The sequence below is a fragment of the Daktulosphaira vitifoliae genome, unplaced genomic scaffold, assembly GCF_025091365.1.
Source record: "Daktulosphaira vitifoliae isolate Bord-2020 unplaced genomic scaffold, ASM2509136v1 Scaffold_5, whole genome shotgun sequence".
Lineage (NCBI taxonomy): Eukaryota > Metazoa > Arthropoda > Insecta > Hemiptera > Phylloxeridae > Daktulosphaira > Daktulosphaira vitifoliae.
This window is the reverse complement of record NW_026099576.1, coordinates 2,581,983-2,609,366: the sequence shown is the minus strand read 5'-3', so window position 1 is coordinate 2,609,366 and position 27,384 is coordinate 2,581,983. Positions and strand designations below refer to the sequence as shown.

The window sequence follows — 27,384 nt, the reverse complement described above, 5'->3', positions numbered from 1 at the left end:
ATATTTAACTTTATAATGCTATAACTTATTGAAAAGTTTATGGATCCACACAATTTTTTTATGAGAAATAATATTTTTTAATAAACCCTTTTTCATTCGACATACTTTATCTTAATCGAGATATTAATAAGGAACCAGCAGATCAAGTAGCTTTTGGAATAAAACACCAATTTTTTTTAAATTAAACACTATCTAAAGATTTGCATCGAAGCGTTTATTTTTGATAGTGATTTTAATCACTGTCAGATATCATTATACTTGATCCAACTATACCACGTCATAACTGTGCCGCGACCCCCCTGTGCTGGGTTTTTTTTTTTTTATTTGAATAAGCAAAATAAAAGGCCTTCAACTCTATAATTTATATCGTTTCATATTTTATTGCCACCTAGGGTAAGTGCTCAGTACCCTCCCTTAATACGCGGTTCTGATGCCTATTTAGCAAATAGATTTCAATTATAAAAATTATTTGATACTTATACACTGTTATGTAATAATTATCTACGTATAAAAGATAAAAAAAAATTATTTTGTCATTACATAAAAATCAATTTACTTTAGAATTAGAGTCTAGCCACTACGAGTATAAATACAATTAAAAGATATAGGGTAACTTGGCCTCCCTAGAAATGATTTAGTGCTACTAAAAATAAATAAAAATTACAAACGTACAGTAACGAGCAAAAGTGAACACAATTTCCAAAATTTTTGGAAAATTGGCATTTTGAAAACTAAATATAAATTCAATTTAATACATTTTTGAATCAACATTTTAGGGATTAAAACAAAAGTTTACGCACAAAAAATAATTTAGAAAAAGATAAAAGGCCTAAGAGTTCATTTACTTAAAAATACTCACTTATGCACCTGCTATTAAAACAATATAGAAACGCAAAGCGGAGTGCGTGTCTTTGACTTGTTATTGTTGGAGCGTCTGGAGAAAAGAGAATTTTCACTCTTGATTTGTTTACATTTCTTTCTATTACAAAGAAAATATGAAACTTCTATTTTAATCAGTATGAACCATTCTTTCATAGTGAAAGGAACCAACAAGAAAATTACTCCTCAAAAAATGACACAAATTGTTTCGATGCTAAAATCGGGTCAATCAACCAGAGAAGTGGCTCGACAGTGTGGCGTCAGTCAAGCGGCAATGCAAAAAATAAAAAATAAAGGTTGTCCTAACGCTTCACTCCGACTAAAGGAAAACCTAAGTATACTACCCCATAAGATTGACGAAGATTTGCTCACTTTTTACAAGCAGGAGAAGCATCTTCATCTTCAATAGCAACCAATCTATTGCAACAACACATGAGGAAAAAAGTGAGCAAGTGGACAGCTTGAGAGTTCTCAAGGAACAAAATTTTGTGTGTGCCAAAAAAAAGAAAAAAACCGCAATTTCCAAAAAAAATATGAAGGCCAGGCTAAAGTTGGCTAAATATCATAAACACTGGACAGAACAAGACTAGAGGAGGATAATATGGTCGGATGAAACCAAAATTAATATATACTGCTCTGATGGAAGGTCCTGGTTCTGGAAAAAGACTAGCGAAAGCCTCAAACCTTCCTATGTCAAGCAGACGATCAAGCATGGTAGAGGATCTGTCATGCTATGGGGCTGTTTTACTGCGTATGGACCTGGATCCATTCATAAAATTATATTTACTATGGAGCAATATATGTATAAAAATATTCTATCAAGAAATTTGTCAGGTGTGGTTGCAAAAATACCAAACGATGAAGTCATTTTCCAACAGGATAATGACCCCAAGCATACGGCAAAATCCGTCAAACAATGGCTTTCCAATCAACAATTTAAAACTAGGGACTGGCCAGCTCAAAGTCCTGACCTGAACCCAATAGAGAATTTTTGGGTATATTTAAAAGGAAAATTGTATAGTAAATATCACGGCCCACCTACTTCACTCAACAATTTGTGGGAAAGAATTAGAGAATGAGCAAAAATTTATGTAAACTACTGCGAGTCATTGGTCAACAGCATGCCACGAAGGATGGAAGCAGTGATAAAGACTAAAGGCTTGTAGACAAAATATTAATGCCGGAATATATCTATAATAAATACCGGTGCAAAAGTGAGTACTTTTAAAAATTTGTTATCTAGTAACTCGCTGCTTAATGTATGTATTTTTTCATCTAATACGCTTAAATTTTGTTTTCTAAATACATATACATTTTTAAATAATTTAAAACGTATGTGTTATTATTTTATAACCCTTTTTCTCAGAATTTTCTCATTAGTGTTCACTTTTGCTCGTCAATGTATATTTTTATATACATTTTTTGAAAACAGAGAACTTTAATGTACTCTTATTTTTTTAAACATTTTTTTCTGTCACCTATGATTAAAACGCTCTTAAAACAAAAGCCTCTTTCCGCTTCTCAAATGGCTCTCCTGTTATGATACATATCATAAATACTAGTAAAAGATAGTAACCTTAATGAAGTTTTAATTATGATGATTTTAAAATCTCAAATATTTTGCATAAGGCGTATAGAGTATATAAACACAACTTCGACTTATTCAGATACACTAATGACGTATGAAAATATAAACAAATCGAATAATCAAATTGAAAAAATCTTATGACACTAACATTAATCACTATGCGATGATATAATCATTAAGTTATCTATTTATTTTTTTTATTGATAAGCTTTAATTATTTAATGTTTTGTTTTGTCAAACAATACTATTGATATTAAAATATTAAGAAAAATAATAGTCATGACAAAATAAAAAGCTAATAAAAAAAAATTATTTATTATCTATATCAACATTTAAGATTAAATTTTGTTAAGATAAATTAAATCTCTTTATTTTATAATATGCATTTTAAAAATTAAAATATTAGCTATGTATAATAAACGTCCTTAAGAAGGTTAAGACGGCTATCGGAACACTAAACCGGTGATCTGTAGTATACTTCTCAGTGATTCACAAACACTGTGGTGAGCATGATGAACGTATGTTAGTATTAATTTAAAGCTCCTGTATCGTGAATTATTTTATCCGTTAAAAAAATCAGTGCTATCATTTAAAAATTATAGGTATAACCAAGAAGTTTTACTTTACTATAAATTGGAGCATTTCAATAATTAAGATTTACTCTTATTAAAAACACAAGGATTGGATAGGGTAAGTTCAACAAAAAAATCAATAAGTATATCGATTTTTATCCATATCATATTTTTATCCATATATAATATCCTATAACACATTTTTTTTTAAATATTTTTAAATATTTTTTTAAAAAATTTTTTACTTTACTTAATATTTTTATAATTCTATGAGAATTTTTTATTGTAGAAATTATTGTCATAAGATGACATACTATTAAGTTTTAATTAAAATTTTAATTATTCAATACATATTAAAATGAACTTTAAAAAAATTGTATTCAAAATAGAATTTTATATAACACATTTAGATTTTATATGTTAAAAATTATTTAAATATAATAAATGCATAAAAAATTGGTAATATATTTAAGAAAATTTTTTTTTTTTTTAATATTAAAATCTTAACTAATATAACCAAATAATATTTTATTATTATAAATTGTAATAGTTTTTTTATTATGCCAAATAAATAACATTTTTAATACTCCTCTATTGTTATCTACGAGTAAAAATGTTTTAATATAATTTTAGTAACTTTATTACATTGAATACTTTCAACAAAGGTATAAATAAGAACCCTGATCTTTCTCTAAATTGTTTTAAAAAGTGTTCAAAGAATATTATTATTATGAACACAAGATAATTTCTGTGTAAATTCTATAAAACATTAATATAAATTTATAAGATGCTTTTTTTGACAAAAATGTCATGTTAAAAATTTCAAGCCATATTGTATAGGCTTAAACAACATACACGTAAATGGGCTTCTTTCGAAAAAAATTTTCATAAAACCCCAAAATTAATCAAATTTGGCGCGAGAAAAATATCACTTTAGCCCTCTCATTTTTTTATAAATTTACGCTTATGACATATTGTCTGAGGATTGGATTAAGGTATGTTAACCTCCCCTTAATCAAATTGTAAGCATTTAATTAGATATATCACGAGGACAATGATTGCTCTTGTCGCCCCCAAATTTGCTACTGCTTTATTTTAATATGTATAATGATGTACTCAAAAATTATTTAAAGTAAATAACTACCAAAATCAATTTTTATTTATAGAAACAATACACCACAGATGTTATTTGTACCCAAAAACCAAAATTTTACCTAAAAGCACATTTCACCTTATTGTAAAAATATTCGTTATTCTATGTGATATAAGAATTTTAACAATACAAAAATTTTTTTTTTATTTAAATTTAAATAATTTTGTATATGTATATAAAATATTTTAAAAAATTTTTTAAATCCTTTACAATGTTATGGGAAATAAGTCATAAACATATATATTTTAAGAAATTACGTAATTTGTCTTGTATACGAAATTTTAGTTTTACCAAACTTCATTTGATTATCACTTGAAATAAGTGATTAATGATTATAATTAGAAATTATTCGAATTTATAAATTTTATTTGAGTTAGCTTGAAGGATTCTGTGTTTGTGCAATTTTGTCATAATTATAATATATTATAGTAGCGTAGAAATATTTGTTGTTTTAAAGAGTTAGATAATCCTATTCCCTTTTAAAACTATAACTGTAGTAACAACACTTTATTAGGTTTTCAATTTAAATTAATAAAAACTTGTACTAGATGATGGTATGTTCAGAATAATTTAATAAATTTTATAAATGCATAAAATGTTTAACCCTAGTTATGATAATTTCATTAATTGTGTACCACGTAAAATATCAGAAAAAATTAACTTAGAGGAGAGTGTTGTACTTTGGTCTTAAAAGTAAGAAAAGTCCTAAAATTATGCAAAAAATTCAAAATCGAGATTGCATTATACAATCACAAGTTTGATTATTTTTTGCATAATTGTGGGAGTAATTCAAATAACACCAATATACAACAAGGTTCAAGATAAATCTTGAAAATATACTTGTTCCCTTGAAGACACAAATTTTATTCTATTAAGCATTATTTTAATTTATAAATAATTAAATAGAAAAAAAATTAATCGCGACTGCAAAAAGTTTATTGAAAAGTGCGTAAACTTATCTGATCTCGCCTATTACCTATAAAAAACATATATAACTCATTCTGTTAAGTGTATAAATGTTTTCAAGCAAATTTTCAATATTCCATTTTGAATATGGATTATTGAAAATGAAAGATTATTTAATAATAAAATATTGTGTTGTTCAGTTTAGTTCGAACATCTAACCGAACTTCTTCCTTGTCGATTCGAAAATCGAAATAGTATAATCAAACACCAGTCTAAATTTCATAAACAATGTTTTGCCTAAAAATTATTAAAATTAATGTTAGGTTAAATTTCGGTTCAACCCCAAAACTCAAGGTTTGTAACATCACTGTTATAAATAAAAGTGTTCAACCTGAATTTTATTACACAACCCTCTTATAAAGATTATAATATTATATTATGTGTATATAAGCACTGTATGATTTGGTTAAAAAAAAGTTGAATATTATTTAAAAAAAAAAATTCTATAGTAAAAATTACTCTTTTACACGTATCTTATACATATAAATGTGTTCAGTGAGATTAAAATTTATTCATAGAAATCATCAAAACATAGTTACTCAATAACGTAGTATTTAACCTTGGAATCGTTTTGATATTCCCTAGCTCTCATAGGACAATGATTTTGTTTTGTTAAAAAAGTGAAACCGGTTCTTTCCACTTTATGACCACCACTAATCTTTGCGAATATCATACTTGATAACAGAAAAATTGTTAAGAAACTGAACAAATAAAATCATAACATAACATTATTGAAAAAAACTGTAAATTCAATTGATTATACATTTTTTGTTTTATAAAATGTACCTTCAAGTAACGACAGTTCGCAATTCTACTTTGTAATAACCGACAAGGACACGAATTTGCCTCATAATAGACCATGTTTAAAAATAAATAGTACCCATACTTGATTTTAATTTTATAACTACGCATTTACGTGATCAGACTTAAACTCGTTAATATAAATATGATTGTGTCACTCAACAATTGATATTTCGATCACGATAATAGTTTAAAAACTTTCATGGTCGTTTTATTTCTTATTAGCACGTATGGAGTATATATCCTAATACAAAAAATACACTAGACAATAAATATATAAATCTTCCGTGTTTATCAATAATAATATTAAATTTAAATTTAAATTTAGCTCAACTTTTTTAATGAACTCAAGTTTTTAAGCTAAAAATCAATTGATAGAAATAAGTAATCTACATAATAATATGTTCATTAAACAATTTAAATTATTGATTTTTCATTAGTCTCCAAATATAAAATTACATTTGGATTTTTATGAATAGTCATAACTAAATTATAGGTAGTCTATAAAGGCAAGCCCTTAAAAACGTATTACTAGGACTAAGAAAATTATGTACCAAAAACCTACACTTAGTACATTAGAAAGTCATTAAGAATGTTTTTAAAAAGGATTTATAACACCAAAATGCTTTAAACATTTTTTTTTTAATTATAAAACTTAAAAAACATTATACTAACTTAATAATATTCAAAAGTTTAAAAAATATTAATTCTAAGAACACATAAATCTTATATCTATAATAAATAGTTAATATTTAATATGTTTCATTATATTGCACAAGAGATCTTGAAACAAATTGGCAACCGTTAATTAAAAATAACACTTAAATAATATCAACAACTTTTATTTCATTTTTAATTATTTATAATCATAAAAAAACAAATTGTACTTTTAAACACTTTCAACCCCTCAAAAATAGATTTATTTTCGATTGGATTCGGTTACAATCGTGTCGATTACATAATTTGTAATTAGTCTTTAAGAAACATAAATGGGTAAAAACAATTTAAATTCAGCAAAGTGGAATTGAGTCAATTTTTTAAATAAGTATTAATCAATATCTGACTGCGATAAAATTATTGTAAAACACTTTGATGCGCATTTGAAACTAATCAAAAGGAAAATTTTTTTCCGATATTACATGATTTTTTAACTGGGATATTGATTACAAGAGTAACCAAACCTAACCTAACGTTTTTTTTAATCATATATAAAATTAAACAAACTTAATTTATAACATTTTATGAATATTGCTCTGCAAAAAACTACAAAACCAACCATTGTTATCATGATTTCTATGGTTTTTGGCTACAATACACGACATTACCTAGAAATACAAATTTCAGATTATTCTCTTACGCCATTAAGTAAATTGTATTATCTTTAATTTGACGTAAATTTTTAAAAAATAGATTTTTTTTTATCATCAAAATTTTAAATCAAAAAAGTTTGATATCATTTTTAACCACCAAAGTACCTATAATAATGGATGGATATTCAAAAAGTGTTTTTTCGACAAAACAAATGTCTGAAATATTATATTGAAAATTTCCTAATAATTCGGTCAGTTTCTAAAATAAATATTATTTAAATAAATAGTGATGACTAATAATATCAAAATTGACCGTTCGTTATATAGCAACTATAACTTTTTGGGAATTTTTCAAAGTTATTGCGCTGTTAGCTTCAACTAAATTTATTTTGTGATCGTTTAGCAAAATCAGTTCAATAGGACTGTGATCAAATGAAAGGATAGCTACGTATCGAAGCTAAAATTAATCAAATGACTGTTATTTCATTTGTAATTATTCTTAATTTCTAAAGTATTAGAAATGCTCGTAAAACTTACAAAACGACTAAAAAACTTTTGGCAGCATAAAGAAAAAATGATTGTTTATTCATGTTTTAAAATAAGATTTGTAGTCACTAACATAAATTGAAAAATAAATAGGTTCAGTAAGTAAATAAACGCATTTCTATTGTTACGATTTCTAAATTTTAATTTGTAATTTAATAAATTATTCTTCATAAATGTTTGACTTTAAATTACCTATAAATTGAACTATAGTTTCCAAAGATAAGGTAATGTTTTTTATTTATTATAAAAATAAAAACCGTAGCATAGTGGGGTCGCGGCACAGTATGGACGTGATATAGTTGAAACAAGTATAGATGATATCTCAAAGTGATTAATATCACTATCCATGACAAAATAGATAGGTATGTCAGCAACTTTGTGATACGCAATCCACTCTTCACCCCATCAATAGCTGGTTCGCCTCATTTCATTGGCCGAATATTTGTATGGTCATTTTCCATAAATATAGTGATATTATTATAATTTATGCGTTAATATTTAATATTGTGCAAAAATAATTTGTAGCGTATAGAGGAATAATGAAAAATTATGTATGTAATATATTTAATATTTAAAAGTGCTTTCATTGCATTAAATGATATATAATTTGCTTCACATTAATGTTACTTTTTTTTTTTATAAAGCCAAGAGGTTGGTTTGTCAGCACAGTATCCTAAGGCGAACTGGCCTAATGTTATTTGGTAATTTAATTTTACTTATTACATACATTTATTTATTAAGTAAATTTTTGTTTTTTAAATTTAAGTAAAAGTATGTAAGTATATCAAGTTTTCAAAATATTTTAAGACACTTAAAATAAACGCTGTTCATTTTATTTAATATACCCGGCATAATCATTTCATATCAAATAATTTGCAAATTGATCATATTTGTTTATATTGTAGTATAAATAGATATCACAATAGATTGATATCAATCAATAATAGTAAAAGGTAAAGGTATCATAAAAAACAATACAAAATATTAAAGTTGCTGTTAAGTATTTGATTTAAAGAATTGTATTTTGGCGGGCAAACCTACGGCCAATGAAATGAGGCGAACCACTACTATGGGTGAGAAGGGCGGGATGCGTCAAACGGTCCAAAACTAATTTGTTGCTGACATACCTATCTATTTTGTCATGTCACTATCATAAGACATAGATTGATGCAAATCTGTAAATAGAGTATAATTTTAAGAAATTGGTGGATTATTTCAAAAGTAACATTAACTCCTATTTCCTTAATTAAATACTGATTAGTAGTTCTTTAGTTTATAAGTTGAAGAATACTTATGCCCATATGAATAGTCATTTTATGGATCCACAGTACTTATGTATTAGTAATTTAAGGAATTGGTTGGGTATGGTTAAATCTAATACAAATAGAATTTTCATCTAATCTGTGGTATCGACGTAAGATAATACTGATAGTTATTGAAAATATAAACGATATAACATAATGACGTTTTAAAAACAATTTTACTTCCATAATTATGGTACACATAAATTCTGACTATACAAGGTAAAAACTTAAATAACCCATAAGTTCTTTATGAGTAAGATAAATAATTTATAAATTACATTACCATTTAACACATAAGCTTTATTATGTAGCACATTAGATCAGAATTATACAGATTATCGTCTTTAATTTTTAAGATTATCATTAATTAATAAAAAAAGAATATTTTCATAAAAAAATAAATAAATAACCAAAAAAATCTAAGTTATAATGAAATTCAACAACACAGCCGACAAAATCATAGGTGAATTAAGCCAGGAATAATTCTGAATACTATTATATTATAGAATATACTTATACGATACAACTATACAGGATTTAGTTCTAAATATTTCAGTTGTAGCATCTATTTAAACACCAATAGTTTTATACAAATTATTATGATTTTTATTTAAATATTATAATATTTCTTCTCGGGGGTGCTAATGTTATCCCAAAAGTGCTAGAAGTCAAAGCACCCCTTTCTTTTGCCTATGGTTATATGAAAACAAATAATAATTAACTTTATACATTTAGCAAGTAAATTTAAAAACATATATGTATGCAAACATTCTTACGAGTCCGTCTTTTCCAATTAATGAGGTAAGAATAGTCTTAAAATATTCATTTAAAAGGCATTTAAAAATACTCTTAGCATACAAACATCTATTGCCATGAATTAGAATACTATTTTTATCACTATTATCTACTATATTTTCGGTGGCGTATATGCAGGCAATATAGGCAACTGCTTATAGCGACATATTTTATTTTATAAGGGGCGGCAAATATTGAAGGCCAACAAATTTATATTTTTTTGTCGTTAAAACATATTGACTTCCTAATAATTATCATAATCGTTTTCATTAATAGTGTATTTACGATATGTATATTAATATATTTCCTTGAAAAATATTTTGAAATACTTTTTTTTTTTTTTGAGGGAGATTTAGTAGTGTTATGCCAAAAATATATATAAATGAGTCCCCTCCGTCATAACGTAATGAAGAGCGACAAATTTTTAAATACCTATAGGTAGAAAATATGTAAATACGCCTCTGTATATTTTATGAAAATGAAAGGGAAGTATTTTATTAGATGACGTTGAAAAAAGACGATAAAATTATATGTTACACTCATAGTTAGACCTTTTTTCTTAAGCCCAACCGTTAAGAATTATTTATTTATACATTTACAGAAATCTTTAAAATACCAGACGTAATGATACCAGAGAAGTGTAATGCCACTCAATGGAAATATGGTGGCCAAATACTTGGTCATGGTTTCACAGGTTATCGCCTGGTGCATGGTAAGTGTGATGCTGTTACGAAAAGGTTTTAGCCAAGTACAAGAATCAACCCATATTCAAAACCATAACAGTAGCGAAGTAGGTAACTCGACAATACCCAAAAATCCAGAGGTTCAGTCATTTGATAATAGTGGCACAACTGCAATTGTGGCTGGCGTAGTAATGATTGCCATTGCTCTAATAATGCTTATCATAAGTCCGACAATTATGTTTATGAAAATGATGGAAAAGAGAAAAGAGAATATACATAACAATGTAAGATTAATTTATATGTAAGATAAACTTGTTATTGGATTTAATTGAATCAGTGACGTATCCAAGGGATGGAAATAAAAAAATAGATTAACTTTCCATTGATATTCAGTACATTAATATGTTTACCATGTTTTAGTTTAACACATCAATAGTTATAATAGTTAAAATTAAGAATTTGAAAGTTCGATATTAATTTTTATTATTTTTGAACAAAAAATTTAATGTTTTATTATTAAAATTATTTTGAATAATTTTAATTATTATACAGATATTGGAATCACCGCCTAAGTATGAAGATGTAGTAGAATGTGCCCCAAGGTATTCATCTTTATTTGTTTTTAATAGTACAGGAGATATAATTTTGCTGTCTAGTGGTAAAGTTGTACAAAAGACAAGTACATTGAACCACGACATATCCACAATAGATGTTCACAAGTCATCAGATGATATTTAAAATTATAGGATTATTATTTATTATTTATTGTAAGATTTAGATTTAATTATTTGTATGTTTATTATTATACATTTTGTACCATAAGTTATATGAAGTTTCACATTTTACAAACAAAACTCTGATATGAAATAATTTCAAAATTAACTAAAATTTTACTTTTAACTTAAATTCAAACATAATAGTAATAATATAAATCTAAATTTGTAAAGTAAAACTATGATCAATTTTCACTATATCATTAACTTACTAATATTAATAAAATTACTTTTTTTAATGTTTCAAATTTTTGTGACACATGAAAATTGTACCAGAAATTTTTAGTTTTATTATAACCTAATAATGCTATCTTATTATTATAAAACCTTAGTACACAGACACCAAGGTTCTCTTCTGTAATACTGAGCTATGTAAGTTTTTCCATCTTTTTAGTACAAATAACTTTTAAAAGAAGATTTCAGACATAAATAGATATATAAAAATTAATATATTTTGTAATTTATAAAATACATTGTAGGAGGGTACAAATATGTACCTCTAGGTAGAACTATAGTATACAATATTTTTACTCTTTTTTCAGCAAGAAAAATATATGAACAAATACTTAACAAATATTAGGAAACCATAAATTAGCAAAATAGTCAATAAAAAAACTATTTTATTTATAGTTTTCTTTTTTAATATAAAATTAAAACACATTGTCAATGACATATTGAAAACAATTATTCATTCAGTTATAATTTAAAAATTAAAAATATTGATATTATTAAATTGTCTATTTTGGCATATATATATATTGTAATAATTAATTAAAAAAGTTGAAAACTAAATAAATTAGCAGTTATAATAATCAGTAAATGAATTTAAATTATAAGGAATAATATCAATAAAATATATCACACATGTAACCGATTTGAAACTATGGGTTTGTTTTTCAACAAATATATTGTATGGTCTTTAAAATATTCTTCTATTTGGCAGAGTTTTGTGTTATGAGTTTCAGGTACAAATATCCAAATAAATAAAACTGTCAAAAAAGATATACCACTGTAACACCATAATGTACCAAACATGCCTAAATTACTTAGGAGATAGCTATAAGAATGTACAGAACTAAACATAACAAAGTTGCACCACCCCATTAAAGGACCCAAAAACAAGCCTTTAACTTCAGTTGGTAGCATTTCACTAGGCATCATCCATGGAATTAGCATTAATCCTACTGAACCAGCTGAAATATACAATATCATACATAATAAAGGTGTCCAAATAATTGCAACATTGGCAATACCTAAAAAATGAAAATTTTTAATTTCTTATAAATATTTGGCTATAGTTTTTTATTTATAATTATACCATTAGCCCTAAGTTTAACACAAATTCCTGCAACTAATAAAGAATATCCCATAGTTATTCCAGTACTGATACACAAAGGACGACGACCATAATTGTGTAGAATGCCCGTTGCAATTATGCTCAAAATCAGTCTTGCTACTCCAAATAGTATTGTTGCTATTTTTTTATCTATTCCTTTGGCTATATCCTTATATAAATATAAATTAAAAAAACATTAGTAAAATTTAAGCCATAATTCTTCTAAATATCATTTCAATTACTTTAAAAATGTCAACAATATAAAATTGAATAGTGTAAATTCCAGTATATTGTTGTAATAAAAAAAACAAAGCCATAATTATAATTGGCTTATAACAAATGGGCTGAGACATATGCCACAATATTCTTCTGATTCCACTACTTTCTTCAACATTACGACAAAGCATTAAATCCTTTTTTTGTTTTATTTGTATTAATTCTTCTAATTTGTCTTTACCAGCATTGACCTTAGAAACATTTTTTTTAATTACATACTTATATTTATATATTTATTTTCTCATTATTTTATAACTATAATAAAATAGAAAACTCACGTTCTTAGAATTTGAAGAAAAATATTGCAAAGATTTCAATGCTTTATTGTTTTTACCATTACAAACTAGCCACATCGGACTTTCGGGTGTCCATAAAGTTGTCATGAAAACAGGCACAATTGCGCTAAAGAAAGCCATCCAAGCAAGAACTCTCCAATGAAAAAACATGCCAACAGTATACATAAAGACTATTCCTTTAAAATTATTTAAAAAAATAGTTAACAAAAATTTAAATACATAATTTAACTCAAAAATAAAAATAAATTGATAAAACGTTTAATATTAGACAATATGATTTTTACTTAATTATATTAGTATAGAAATAATAAAACCTATATGTTTATCCAGTCTTCCCTTGATATGATAAAACCTAGTAACTAGTAATTAAATTTTAGTATAGTTTCAACATTTATGATTTAAATGTAGTGCATTAACATTTGATCTAATACATTTTTGTTCTAATTATTTCACTACCAACAAACTAGAGTTTTAGCATTTGTTGCTATACAGAGTGATTCACTTATCATGAACCCCTTAAATAATTAAAAAATAAAAATAACATCAATAATTTTTCTATTGGTCTATTTTAGTCGAATGTTTCTCTCAATTTATCAATCATGAAGTATTTTTTATATTCATTTTTTTTATCTTTTAAAAGTGTCAACTATAATTTCTTAAATGGCAAATATCTATAATAGATAATGATCTAATTAAGAAAATTAATGGTCGATAACAACTTTTGAACCAATATTTCAGAAATGATTAACAGTTTAAAGTAAAAACTAGTGATGAAGAGTGGGTGCTGCTATTTTTATACTTCCTGACTGTATTTTTCCTCCATCCTAGGTATGTACTTATCAATAACTTCAAACAACTTGGGTTCAACTTAACCTTTTAAGTTGAAAATCAAGTAATTTTTTGTGGATAATTTCATTTAAATTTTTTTCAAATGCATCAAAAAGTTATACAAAAAGTTTAGATATTCTATTTTGTTTGATCCTGACTTGTTGTAGCCCTTAAAATATTTTTCCATAAGTGTTTATTGATCCAACCAATTTTTTCTATAAGAAAACTTTAAAAAATATCTAGCTATCTAAAACTTGAAAAGCTTTTAAAATCATTTTTTTTTTTTCACAATTTAAATAATAAATGTATAATTCTAATATTAATGTGATAACTTTATCATGTTTACATACCGAATGACGACATTACTGACCCAATAGACATCATGGAACCTCTAAGCTTAGGATTTGTAATTTCTGCCATATAAACATTTGCTGAATTAGTACCAACAGCTATAAAGTTATAGTAATATTTATATAATTTTTTTTTTTTATCAAATTTTAAAAATTTGTCCTACACATAGAAAATCCAGTTAGTATTCTACCAATTATAACCGTGAAACTATTTTGAGCAATGGCTATTAATAACCAACCAATAAAACAAGGCCATAATGACAACTTGAATGTACGTATTCTACCAATTTTATCTAGTGAATATGCAATAAATAAACATCCAATAGAAGTTGCTATTGAAGCACTACTAGCTGAAAGAAAACATTATATTTCACTTATTTACAAATCAACAAAGATAAGTTAAGACTTAAAAACATTGTGTAAAATAGGGTTTACTATATAAGAATTTGAACAAATTTATAGCTGATTACTAAAGACAAAAAATTGTTTATAATAGAAAAATATTAAGTGGTTTTAATTAATTTTAAAAATGAAAAAAAAATATTAATTAACAAAACTTTATAAGTTAATATAGTCTAAATTTATCATGAAAGGATGATATATTTTCAGAAAGTCCACCTTTATGAATTCCTAGATGTAAAAATACTATACCAGACAAAATTGATTTACTTGAAATAATTCTCAAGTATTCAAATTTATAATTTAAGTATAAGTGTATTTTGATAATCCAGCACTACAATTATGTGGTATATCCAGTAATCTGACATTATTTTGGTGATTATCAGAAATTGTCTCACTAATAAAATTATGTATAAGCACAAATTCAGAGGGTACAAGAGAATGAAATCTACTTTAAGACACCCTTTTCCAATCAAAAATCTTATTGACTACCTGATTATGCAATCTGTTAACAGTAAATTAAAATATGGGATGCAAATAATTTTTATATTGCATTTTTTTACTGACTAACAATTAAAACAAATTTTAATGCTTACAATATTTTTACTGATTCTTAAAGATGTATACACAAAAAATATAAATATATTATATTACAACCACTGATAAATGGTATTTTTGATAGTTCAGCAATACTCTAGTCTTATATACTAAGTCTTATTTTTAATATTCACTTTTAATAAAAATATAACAAAGATAATTCAAAGAAAGGAATTTACATTGAAGTGTTTTCTATATGTGCTAGTTGAAATATGATAATTGATCAAATTATTAGATTTACTACATTAATTTATTCAAAAAAACTAAAGGAACAAATTAAATTATAAATTTTTGTTTTCTTTTTTAAAACAATTTCAAGAAATAACCTTCTTTACCATAAATATATTTATATTACCAATCCATGTTATATCTGATTTATTAAGGTTGTCCAATTCAATAGAATTTTCAAGTTGTGATGTTATAATAGCAGAGAACCCAACAGTAAATCCTGTGTGTAAATTGGTAGTTGATACAGAGATACAAGCAAGTAACTAAAATAAAATAAATATATTTCAATATTTTTTGTGATTAAAATTAATTTCTCACCTCAGCCCAATTAAATGATTCTTTTTGATTGTTAGCTATTTGTTTATTTTCCAATGGCTCAGTATCAAATTTTATACTAAAAAGATTAAAAATTATAACTTAAACAAATATATGAAATTAAATTAAAGTGATAAAAAATTACTCATACTTTTGATTTAGTTCCATACTTAAGGTTATTCATTTGTATTACTACGAAAAAAAAACATATTTTATTAGAAACTATTTATGGTTTTTTTGAAAGCCAATATCAATTCATTCCTTACAAAAGTACTGAAATATTTTTTTAATTTTAAAATTTTGTGAAAAAATATAGCGTTATTTAATCAAAAAGCATTTGTATGATTCAGTAAAAAATGATAATTTCTAAGTATACAATATTTACAGATTTATAAAATAAAGTGGTAAAATTTGTTGGGAAAAAATATCAATGCATAGATATTTATTTATAAATGATTAGTAAATAAATAAACATCAAAAATAAAATGATTAATTTTAATTATAACTATAAAACAAAAAACTAACCTGATAAATTTTATTAATATTATTAATTTTTTTTTAATTCAAAATAATAGTAACTATATAATACACTTAAATAGGTTATTTTTTAAATGCAATTTAGTCAATAAAAAAATGATAAAACTTAATCCATGCTATTAAAACAACTGTATTATGAAATAAATCTACATTTATTTAACAATGCAAGCTATTATTCATTGTAAGAACTCCATCTTAATTGTCAGAAAAACACAACTGTTGTGTAGAGCTTCTAATATCTTAAAAACATTTTAAAGGTTTGATACTGCTTATAGTGTCAACTGATAACTGTACCAATTAATATTATATACAATTGATATTACATTGCATTATATTTTCTAATTAGGGCTGGCTAAAGGTCTTTAGACGCTCCGAGCAAAATCATAAATGCCACATTTTAAATGTTTTGATAACCTTTTAGCTTCGACGAGAAGCTGAGAATCTATTAATTTTATTATATGTCAATTTATTTCTTTTTTTATGCCTGTCGTCACTTTTTCTCAGCTCTCACTGGACCGTTTCTAGTTAACAATATGCCAAATAACTAATAAAGGACAAAATAATCTAAACTTTTTATTCTGTGAGTCATTTGTATTAACTACAATAGTAGATTATTAAATATCAATTTTTTACTAATTAATTTTTTTAAGTAATTTATTTATTAGAGATCTTAAATATGTTTTTAAAAATAATGTAATTGAGGTAGTTAACTTGTGTTTAATTAATGAACGACACGTTTTAGATTTTAAACAATAATTGTATTTTAAAGTATTTACAAGATAAGTAAAGATACAGTAAGTATATCAAGAATTCTAAAAACAAAAGGCAGAAATGTCGAAGTAGCCTTCTCTTTAGAAGTCAGCGTAATGTGGTAAAGATGATTGAATTATTAATCAAGCCAGCAGCAACGTGATCGGTGTATGTTGCTCGTATTGTGCGACCTGTCGGACGTAAAAAGGAAGCGCCGCGATTGCCATTCGGCTGTGAAACCTGAAGTACGACAATGCGAATCCAACTATATTTGGCACAATCCATAAGTCTTTACTAAAAATAATGTATAATCTACAGATTCGCATCAAAGAGTTTTTTATGATATTAATTCGAATACTGGTGTCTATAATGCCCTATCCCGACTGTACTGGGATACATTTCATTCATATATTTTTAATTAAATAACAATCAAATAATATCGTCCGGGCTCTTCTGTACGTTAATTCGGATCTATTTGTATCCAATTAAACTTTCGAATAGTATTAATAGTTTTAGTATAGACAAGTTACATGTATCTCCTTTGTGTTAGTTAATTTTTTAGTGTGTAAAAATGTAATTTTTTGTTTTACTCTTCATGATCTACCTGATTATATTTTACAGAACTATCCCGAGTAGCAATTCGAGTTCATACTGGGTTCATTTAATATAGTAACAACGGTGCTGAACTCAGTTCAAAACCCGTTCACAGCACGGTTCAAAATGAGATTTGAATACGGATTTTAACATGGGGTGAACCGAGTTCTACAAAAGTTCAGAAAGAGTTCAAAGACCGTCCCTCGGTTCAACTATAAAACCCTCGATAACAGTTCAATAATCGTTCATTAGTTCAATAAAAGCAAGCTCTACGATTCATTAAGCGTTCATTAGTTCATTAGCAGTTACGGTATTTTAAATTAAATTTATAGGTTTTGTAAATATTCAAACATTTTATAATTTTAAAATAATAAATTGTATTACTATTTACACAATGTATAAAATAAAATAAAATATATTATATGTAAATATAAAATAAAATAGTTAACCTTCGAATTTTAGGTTTATTTTATATTAAATGATAATTAGTAAACATGTCCTTCGCGCATGTCTAACTCGTGTAGACAACGTATCGACAAATATGGAGATGAAGTGAGCCCGTATGTAATGGTAAGCAACTCAAATTCTTGGACTTCGTAATCGGGAGATTGTCGCCATAAGATATGTTGGTATACGCAGTCCTCTTCACGTATTCGAATTTGACGGAACATTTTACTAGATCAGCGGTAAACATAAATTTACGTGTACGGCACATTAGTAACAAATTACTTATGTCAGTCTGCAGTTTTGGACCAACACATAACACGTCATTTAATGACAAACCAGATGACGATGGCGCACTACCATCAAAGACCACACGGATTTTGGATAAATCTCCGTCTTGTTTTATCACTGCGTGATGTGGGATAAAATATTTGCCAGGTCGCGTAGCGAGTTTCATGTGACCGAGCGACAAATATTCATTCATAAATTTGCGGTACGCATCGTATAAATCTGCATTTTTAAAAAGACGTTGTTCGAGATTATATAATCTTTTGAGAGCTAAATTACGAGATTCACCAAGCCCGTGGTTGAGCGTAGGTGCGTTCATGTCAGCGGTATTTTTGTTACACCCCACAGAAATCTCGTCTTTGAACGGTAATGCCACACAAAAGCGACCCGATACATCACGTGTGGTAGTATGTGTAAACCAGTGATTACAGAGTTCATCTTCTGTTGTAGGAATTAGCGGGGCAGACGGTTCTTCTATTGTCCAGAATTGCCGCAACAAACTATCAACAGATGGGCTAAGAGTCACGGCAAGTGACGTCAATGGCTGAAGCGAAGTGTCAGTGAGCGAGACTGTACCTACTAATATCCATCCTAGGTAGGTGTCAAGTGCGGAGGGTAGACTTTTCATATGTATGATCTCCGCCTTTGGACGTACAGTATGTGGAAAGACATCTCCACCCAACAACATATCAATAGTACCGGGTGTGTCGAAGTAAGGATCGGCGAACAACAAGTCGTGATATTGCTCACGTACTTTTGGTGGTAAACGCGTGGTCGGCATGAGATGTGTTATGTTTGATAAAACTATCAAGTCATTACAAGTAAAGACTGGTTCTAATGCATAGTGTGGTATAAACGTGCATTTAGAACTGCCCTTTATTTGGTTTACACGGTTTTTCGCCAAGCCGACTATCTCGGAGAAACATTTACGACGCGGTAAACCAAGACGTAATAAACAATCTGACGTAATCGCTGATATTTGGGACCCACTGTCCATTAACACACGCACATGCTGGTAAGAGCCGGTGTTATCGCAAACTCGTACGACAGCAGTACCCAATACTACAGTACTTTGTGCATATGAAGTACCTGAAAATTTCGGCGGCGTATCACCTATTTGATCAGCAGTTGATGAAGTAGATGGCGCAGGTTGATCCATGTGCAATATAGTGAGGTGTTTTTTCTCGCATTTCTTACACACCGAGTTTAAAGCGCATGACGATGCAACATGACCCGGTTTAAGACAAGAAAAACATAATTTGTGCGTAGAAACATGATCACGCCTTTTCTGAACAGAAATTTTTTGAAATGTATAGCACCGATAAAAGGGGTGTGAACCCTTTTGACAATAAGAACACTGAATTTTATTTTGAACAGTAGGCTCTAGATTATTAGACGCGACGGTGGTTAATGAATGTTTCGGCGACTGCGAATTTTTCTGTACCGAACGCGACGCGACTAGATTAGAACCTTTAAGATTTTCCAAAATTTTACAACGTTGCTGAACAAACTTCAGCAAGTCATTCATAGAAGGAATAATCGATTGCGATATACTGTTTTCAAATAAGTGTCTTGTTGTGTTATCCAGTACACGAGAAGCAATATAAAAAAGCAAAAAACCAGACAGGTCATCTACGCTTAAAATTTTGATTGCCTCGATATTTTCTTTGAAGACATTTAAAAAAAGTTGCAAAGATGAAAGTGATTCACTATTTATAGGTCGAAATGCAAAGATTTTGTCCAAATGTGCTATTGCTAACACTCTTTTGTTTTCATACCTATCGGTAAGTGCGCTCCACGCTATATCATAATTGGCTTTCGTAATTGGTATAAATTTTATAACAGCGAGCGCGGAACCGGACAAACACGAAAGAAGGAAATTGAATCGCCTAATTTTATTAGAATCGACATTCACAATAGATTCAAATGTATCACGGAAAGTAGTCCAGTCTGTAATACTACCATCAAATTTTAAATTCATATTCGCATACATGTTGTTATATAATGACTGAGAATGACTGGGCATAGCAACAGCGGGTTGCGATGTGTTCACATTTTGAACTAAGGACGCAGCAGCACTAATATCATAAAACATGTTTTCCATTTCGAGGGTCACTGTCGAATCGATACTATCGAACTCTTCGACGCGATTGAGTTCTATTAACGCGTTTACAATAGCCTGTTGATGTTCGCGAAACTGTTTTTCGAGAACACTTAATTGACGAACGCGTACTTCAAACTGTTCTTTAAGGCTAATGTCAGACTTAAACTTAATAGCGAATTTATGAATTTCAGTAATCGATTTAAGAGAACTATCCCGTAAAGTACGTGCTCCAATGAGAGTCTTTTCTTCCAGATTTACTTTAAAATGCCTCGGGGCCATTATTAAGACAAATAAATATCCACGCTCGAAGGACCAATGTGGATAGGGGGGACACTTAATACTAATGCCACAAAGGCGATGATATAAACAAATAATAAATTATACAAGTGAGTCTTAGAAAGATAAATGAACAAGCATTATACTTATCTACTAAATGAAACGGTAGCACAGTGGGGTCGCGGCATAGTGGAGACATTGCATAGTAGGGTCCAGTATAGATTTAATCTGACAGTGATTAAAATCACTATCATAAGAAACGCTTCGATGCAAATCTGTAGATAGTGTTTAATTTTAAAAAATTGATGGATAATTGCAAAAGCAACATCAACTTCTATTAAAATAAAATACAAAACCCATAATTATCATACAAAAATAGTATATTTTTCAATATGGTAGCCATTTGCGNCCCCTGTATTTAGGGAAATGGTCCCATTTAAAAAAACAGTATATCAAATGAATGATGTATATGAATACTACTCCTCATAAAAAAATTGTACTGATCCATACATTTTTCAAAAAGTTATAGCATAATAAAGTTAAAAATGTAAAATACAAAATCGAAAATTTTCACACAAAAATAGCATTCGGTAGCCATTTTCACCATGAAGATAAAATAAAGTCCGAAATTTTTTTTTACCATAATAAAGTATATTACATTAGCTTTAATTTAAGATATATATAAAAGTGTCAGACCTTCCGGAACATTTTCAAAATTTAAGTTAAAAAAATTAATTTTTTGTGAAAAAGTTGTCATTTTAAATCCCCCCTTGTGGGAACGTTAAGGGTTAAATTTATGAAAAAAATATACCAAATGAAAGGTAATGATATTATGCATCTATATAAAAAAGAATTATATTGATATGTTTATTTTTAAAAAAGTTATGGCACTTTTAAGTAAAAAAAATTGAAAAAATTTCGAAAATTAGCGATTTTTAAATTCGTAATTTTTTTAGATATTTCCCCCATTTGCGGGGAACGAGGGAATTTTTTTCAATTTTTAAGGATTGTCTTCAACTAGATACGATTTGTGATCTTTTGGCGTATTTTTGAAAGAAATCGGTCCAGTGAGAGCTGAGAAAAAGTGGCAAAAGACATAAAAAAAAAAAACACATCATAGTAAAATTAATACCTTCTCCGCTTCGCATCGAAGCTAAAAATAATATATGCTATTATTAAAATTAATTAAAATAACTATTTATTATTTTAGTCCTAAATTTAAATTAAATGCAGTGGCGCAACTACGGGGGTGCTAGGAGTAGCTGAAGCACCCCCAACTTTACTTTAAGCACCTCCAAGTTACACGTCTTTGTAATTTCAAATATTTATTTATATTCTCAATACGGCACATGACCAAATTTCAGTTTAATAAACTTAACTTACATGTACAATAATCATATAAAATACAAAAATACAACAATTAATAATATAATAAAGCTGATGAGTCCTTATTAGCAATACTCATCATTCTATAAAATGGCCTGTTTTTTAGGTAGTTGGTATTACATTTAGGTATAGAAAAAAGAATTAGATTAGCAACTTCTATACTATTAGTACTAGTAAACCCATTCAAATTAATTGTTTTAGGAATTGACTGTTGAGATTTACTCTTTCTAACAAAGTTCCAAAAATTTTTTGGATTAATACAAAAATTAGATTCACTGTGTTCAAAAATTTTCTGTAACAATTTTTCGATAAAAATTTGTATTTCGCACGTAGTAGAGAAAAATTTCTGTAATCGAGTAGATTACGTGTTGCCTTAAAAATGGCGTGGGCTTTTCTTTTTTGGAACACTATATCAATCAAATCCTTAGAAAATCATCAAGGAAAATTAGATTTAATATAGTTAACACGTGGAACCCAGTGAAGAATAGAGAAGTGTAATGCATCATACAAAGTTAATGTTGCTAAATTAACGTCTAGTTGAGTAAAAGTATCCAACCAATTATAAGATAGGAAAAATCTGAAATACGTGTATAATCTGNAGTCAGACTTTCCGGAACAGTTTCAAAATTTAAGTTGAAAAAGTAAAATTTTTGTGAAAAAGTTGTCATTTTAAATCCCCCCTTGTGGGCAGGTAAAGGGTCAGATATAAAAAAAATATATANAAAAATGGCGTGGGCTTTTCTTTTTTGGAACACTATATCAATCAAATCCTTAGAAAATCATCAAGGAAAATTAGATTTAATATAGTTAACACGTGGAACCCAGTGAAGAATAGAGAAGTGTAATGCATCATACAAAGTTAATGTTGCTAAATTAACGTCTAGTTGAGTAAAAGTATCCAACCAATTATAAGATAGGAAAAATCTGAAATACGTGTATAATCTGCTTTCGTAAAATAAAAATATGATTCAACGGCATGAAAGAACGGATTTTTTTATTTGTTGGGTAATCAATAGCTAATGCAGGATAATATCGATCTTCAGGAACAATTGGATCGTACACCATATTAACTTTAAAAAGATTCTTATTTGTAAAAATAAGATCTAACATTGAATTGTAAACGTTAAAAACGTTATTAACTTGATTAAAGCTTTAAGAAAGCAAAAGTCTCAGGAATAGGCTGTTTTCGGTAGCCATTGAATAGAAAATACCTAAATTATCGTTAGACCAATTAATATTAGGTAAGTTAAAGTCACCATATAGAATAAAACTATGGGTGCTATAACAACAAATTAGATTTTTAATTGTGNTTTAAGTGTATTGAACTACAAAGATTGCGAGTCAGAAAGTGCTTTATTGAAGGCGAAGACTTTGAAGAACAAAATAATTTGCATTTAATCTTCATTAGAAATAGTACTTAAAGATCTCGTACTAACACCAGAACGGACAGCAACTTTTTTTGAAGTTGCATTGGTTGCACCAGGAGAAGACATATTAGAAAAATTNTCTTTATGCACAGCAATAAGGACACCACCACCTCGAGTACAATTACTCATTAAAATACTTCTATCACATCGATAAACATTATAATTATCCAAACATAATTCAGAATCAAATAAATCAGAATTAAGCCAAGTTTCTGTTAAAACAAGAAATACATAATTAAAGCTGGCAAGATTACACTTAAGAGTAAAAAATTTAGTCCTAAGATCACGACAGTTTTGGTAAAAACCAAACGGAACATTATCATTCGACGTAGTATAGCTAATTGTAGGTAAATCACGAGGACAAGACTTATTAATTTTAAAATTGTAGAAATCTAATATAAAAGTACTAAGAGTGGACTTGGCATTTATTATAAAAATATACATGCTCATGCAAACCTAGTGTACATGGCTGAACTATGAAAGTTGAGAAATTTGCTGAATATCTGGTTGTCGATTGGTATGTTTTCACGAACCCGGTATTTTGGAATTGATTTGACCACAGATAGAACACCATTTTTATAATATATACGTAGATTTGTTTCACCTTGAGCTGTACGAGACAATAGATCATTGTGACAAGCACGTAATAGTTGTCGTTCAAATTTGGTTTTATCCTTGGCAATATTAAAACCATTTTGGAATTGAGTACCTGACCGCTTAACCTGGTTGTATGGTACAGCAAAAATTGTGCTTCCTCTTTGTTAGTATATATTAGCTTAAGTGGGCGGGTAATACCTGGACGTGGTTTCCCAATCCGATTCAAATTAAGATTCGTTGGAAGGCAATTTCTAACCGGCAACAAAATATTTTTAATCATGAATTCATCATGTAGAACTCTCTCAGAATCAGTTAAAGAGGTAGACTCTAATACACCATAAGCAATCACATTGGAAGAACAACGATCTCGTTCAAATAGTTCTTGCAAAACCTGGCTAGTGATTGTGGATGGGTTAGCAGACGAATTTTTCTCTTCAAGACTACTAATTTTTGCCTTAAATGAACCAATATTTCTTTTGAGTATTATATTCTCTGCTTTGAGTTCACTCACTTGCTCAGAAACTTTTAATATTTCTGCTTTAAGTGTATTGAACTGCAAAGATTGCGAGTCAGAAAGTGCTTTATTGAAGGCGAAGACTTTGAAGAACAAAATAATTTGCATTTAATCTTCATTAGAAATAGTACTTGAAGATCTCGTACTAACACCAGAACGGACAGCAACTTTTTTTGAAGTTGCATTGGTTGCACCAGGAGAAGACATATTAGAAAAATTACTCGGGGTTAAATTCTTCAAAGTAAGCCACTAGAGGTTAGTCTCTAACAAGTGGAAGAAGAAACTAGCTAATGTTTTAAAGCGTATGTTGATAGTAGCAATATTATCAAAAAACAAATTATAAAAAAGATAGTACGACTTAATATACGAAAAGACGTAATTATTAAACTACTTATACTTGCATATAACAAACCAACGAAGATTACCACGACGCACAATTGAACACAAAAATATACTTAATACTTTAAACAACAATTGTAAATAAATTATTTGTATATACCAATTGAAATTGTTATAAAGACTGTAAGTAACAAAATCTATATTATATTTTATAATTATATATTACATAACTAATATTAATTAGTAATTACTGTAAATAATTAGTAAATATGTAATGTGTATGTGATTTGTAATTGTAGCACCCCAAGATTTGAACTCTAGTTGCGCCACTGATTACATTTTATTGAACTTTTCAGTTAAATATATATGTGAGAGTGAACAGGGAAAAAGAAAAGTCTTGACAAGTTACCTAGTCACTGTGAAAATGGCGAATGTCTCAAAAACATAATTTGTAAAAAGAGTAACACAAACGTTGATGATTTGAAAAAATGTCACAATAAAAATTATATAACAAATAAAAATCGCGCGAACTAAAACTGTTGGTCAACGGTTACACATAGTAAAATGAATAAGAAGTATGCTCGATCACAGTCAGCATTTTCGTCGTAGTACNTATTACTTTGAAGTTTTTTTTTGTTAATTTACTAATCAAGGGATAATATGTCTAATAACAGTATAAGTGAATAAAACTATATGAACGGCTATAACTGTTATAACGATTCTTTCATTATAATGAAAGAATTTTTGTGAATTCGTACGATTATTTTGAACATTGAACGGTCTCAGCACTTACTAAAAATTGCTCGGTCATTTATTGAACGTTGAACTTTCCTAGAACTTATTAAAAATTACACGGTTCATTATTGAACATTGAACGGTCCCAGCACTCGTGGGTCGCTTGAACCGACCGTGAACCAAAATAATACTATTCGGGATATTACTTCGAAAAATATCCCCGAAAACAGTATTTTAAAGACTAATATTTCCAAGAAAAATATCTATTAAGAAATTATTTTTAAAAAACTGTATAACACTGATAGACATTAATATAGAGAATATTAATCGGTAAAATATAATTCCAAACCATACTATTCGGGAAAACAAAATTCAAGACTGCACTGACCTGAAACATATAATCTAGAACCTTACTAAACTAAAAAATGACAACAATTTTTGTCTGTAAATTAAAATTAGCCCGTTTAATAAAAAATTAGAAGAGACTGGATAAACTTAATTATTTAATGGGTAAACCCCAAAAATTAAAGAGTTCATTTTACATTGAAAAATCGCTATTTCTACAGTCAAAACTAGAATCCATGTTATGAGATACATAAAAAATAGTTTGTTTTTATTTTAGTTACATACATTAAATAAATTAAATAAATTAAATAAATTCTAGAATCATCCCTTATGTATCTTTTACATTTATCTTTCATAAAATATTTTTAGGTCATCTCATATATCTTATAGATGTGTCAGACCATTTAATTACATATAAAATAAAAAAAATATCGCCATTTTTTCGGGCTTTTTTAGTTTTAGGGTGTCAAATTTGTATATTTATATGGCAACATAAATATTTAATTAGCTTATAGAATAATAATAATTTATATAAGAAAATGACTGACCAATACCAACTTTTTAACAAATATAAAATTGACAAAATAACAATATTCAAACGGATATCGTTATTTTTATAACTAGTTAAATCTTTATATCTCCTAAAAAATTATTATATTTAATTCGCAAATATTTACATATATTTTAATCGGCACCCCCTTCCACACTTTTTAATGACGAAAAAATATAAAGAAGATCTGGGGCAGATGGGCATAGGTACCATAATTTTTGTTGAAATAATTTTAACAACATTTTTGGAGTTATAATATCTAATCTCTAAGTCTTAATTTGCAACTGCGTAAATAGATCAAGTCACTGGCATTTTCGCTGTTGGCTTCTCAATTGTATTCAGGGGCGGACTTAGGTATGTGGTGGCCCCTGGGTGGAATGCATTGTGGGGGCCCCTTATACATAAACAAGGAAATATATTATTTTACTTATTAAATAAAAATTATATCATATTTGTGATACCAATGTATACCAAATTTATGGGGGCCTCTGGGCTGCAGCCCA

At 27.7% G+C, this 27,384-nt stretch overlaps 3 protein-coding genes and 1 long non-coding RNA gene across 7 annotated transcripts; 1 reads left to right on the top strand and 3 right to left on the bottom strand.

Annotated features, from left to right (window-relative positions):
- The first annotated feature begins 2,941 nt into the window (after window positions 1–2,941).
- Window positions 2,942–11,999, top strand: LOC126907097 (uncharacterized). Of its 2 annotated transcripts, XM_050688147.1 has the most exons (4): window positions 2,942–3,157; window positions 10,516–10,881; window positions 11,150–11,364; window positions 11,913–11,999. In XM_050688147.1, the coding sequence occupies exons 2-3, from the start codon at window positions 10,558–10,560 to the stop codon at window positions 11,333–11,335; spliced, it is 510 nt and encodes a 169-aa protein (XP_050544104.1). In that variant the 5' UTR covers window positions 2,942–3,157; window positions 10,516–10,557; the 3' UTR covers window positions 11,336–11,364; window positions 11,913–11,999. The 2 variants fall into 2 exon arrangements, with proteins under 2 accessions (XP_050544104.1, XP_050544101.1); XM_050688144.1 differs by lacking the exon at window positions 11,913–11,999 and having other exon boundaries at window positions 11,150–11,423.
- Window positions 5,591–6,670, bottom strand: LOC126907102 (uncharacterized). The gene is made up of 2 exons (XR_007704422.1): window positions 5,945–6,670; window positions 5,591–5,859 (listed from the first exon to the last, which is right to left on the bottom strand). It is a non-coding gene; the product is annotated as an uncharacterized LOC126907102 (long non-coding RNA).
- On the bottom strand, window positions 11,801–25,682 carry LOC126907090 (facilitated trehalose transporter Tret1-like). 3 transcript variants are annotated; one of them, XM_050688129.1, is made up of 11 exons: window positions 16,521–16,838; window positions 16,147–16,187; window positions 15,999–16,074; window positions 15,808–15,943; window positions 14,621–14,806; window positions 14,457–14,555; window positions 13,261–13,454; window positions 12,949–13,173; window positions 12,689–12,875; window positions 12,417–12,623; window positions 11,801–12,359 (listed from the first exon to the last, which is right to left on the bottom strand). In XM_050688129.1, the coding sequence occupies exons 2-11, from the start codon at window positions 16,161–16,163 to the stop codon at window positions 12,229–12,231; spliced, it is 1,458 nt and encodes a 485-aa protein (XP_050544086.1). In that variant the 5' UTR covers window positions 16,164–16,187; window positions 16,521–16,838; the 3' UTR covers window positions 11,801–12,228. The 3 variants fall into 3 exon arrangements, with proteins under 3 accessions (XP_050544086.1, XP_050544085.1, XP_050544083.1); XM_050688128.1 differs by lacking the exon at window positions 16,521–16,838 and adding an exon at window positions 25,661–25,682 and having other exon boundaries at window positions 11,801–12,623; XM_050688126.1 differs by having other exon boundaries at window positions 11,801–12,623; window positions 16,521–16,835.
- On the bottom strand, window positions 18,362–20,991 carry LOC126907164 (uncharacterized). Its single transcript, XM_050688267.1, has 2 exons — window positions 18,579–20,991; window positions 18,362–18,519 (listed from the first exon to the last, which is right to left on the bottom strand). Exons 1-2 carry the CDS (start codon window positions 20,989–20,991, stop codon window positions 18,362–18,364), a joined length of 2,571 nt encoding a protein of 856 aa, XP_050544224.1.
- Window positions 25,683–27,384: the final 1,702 nt, after the last annotated feature.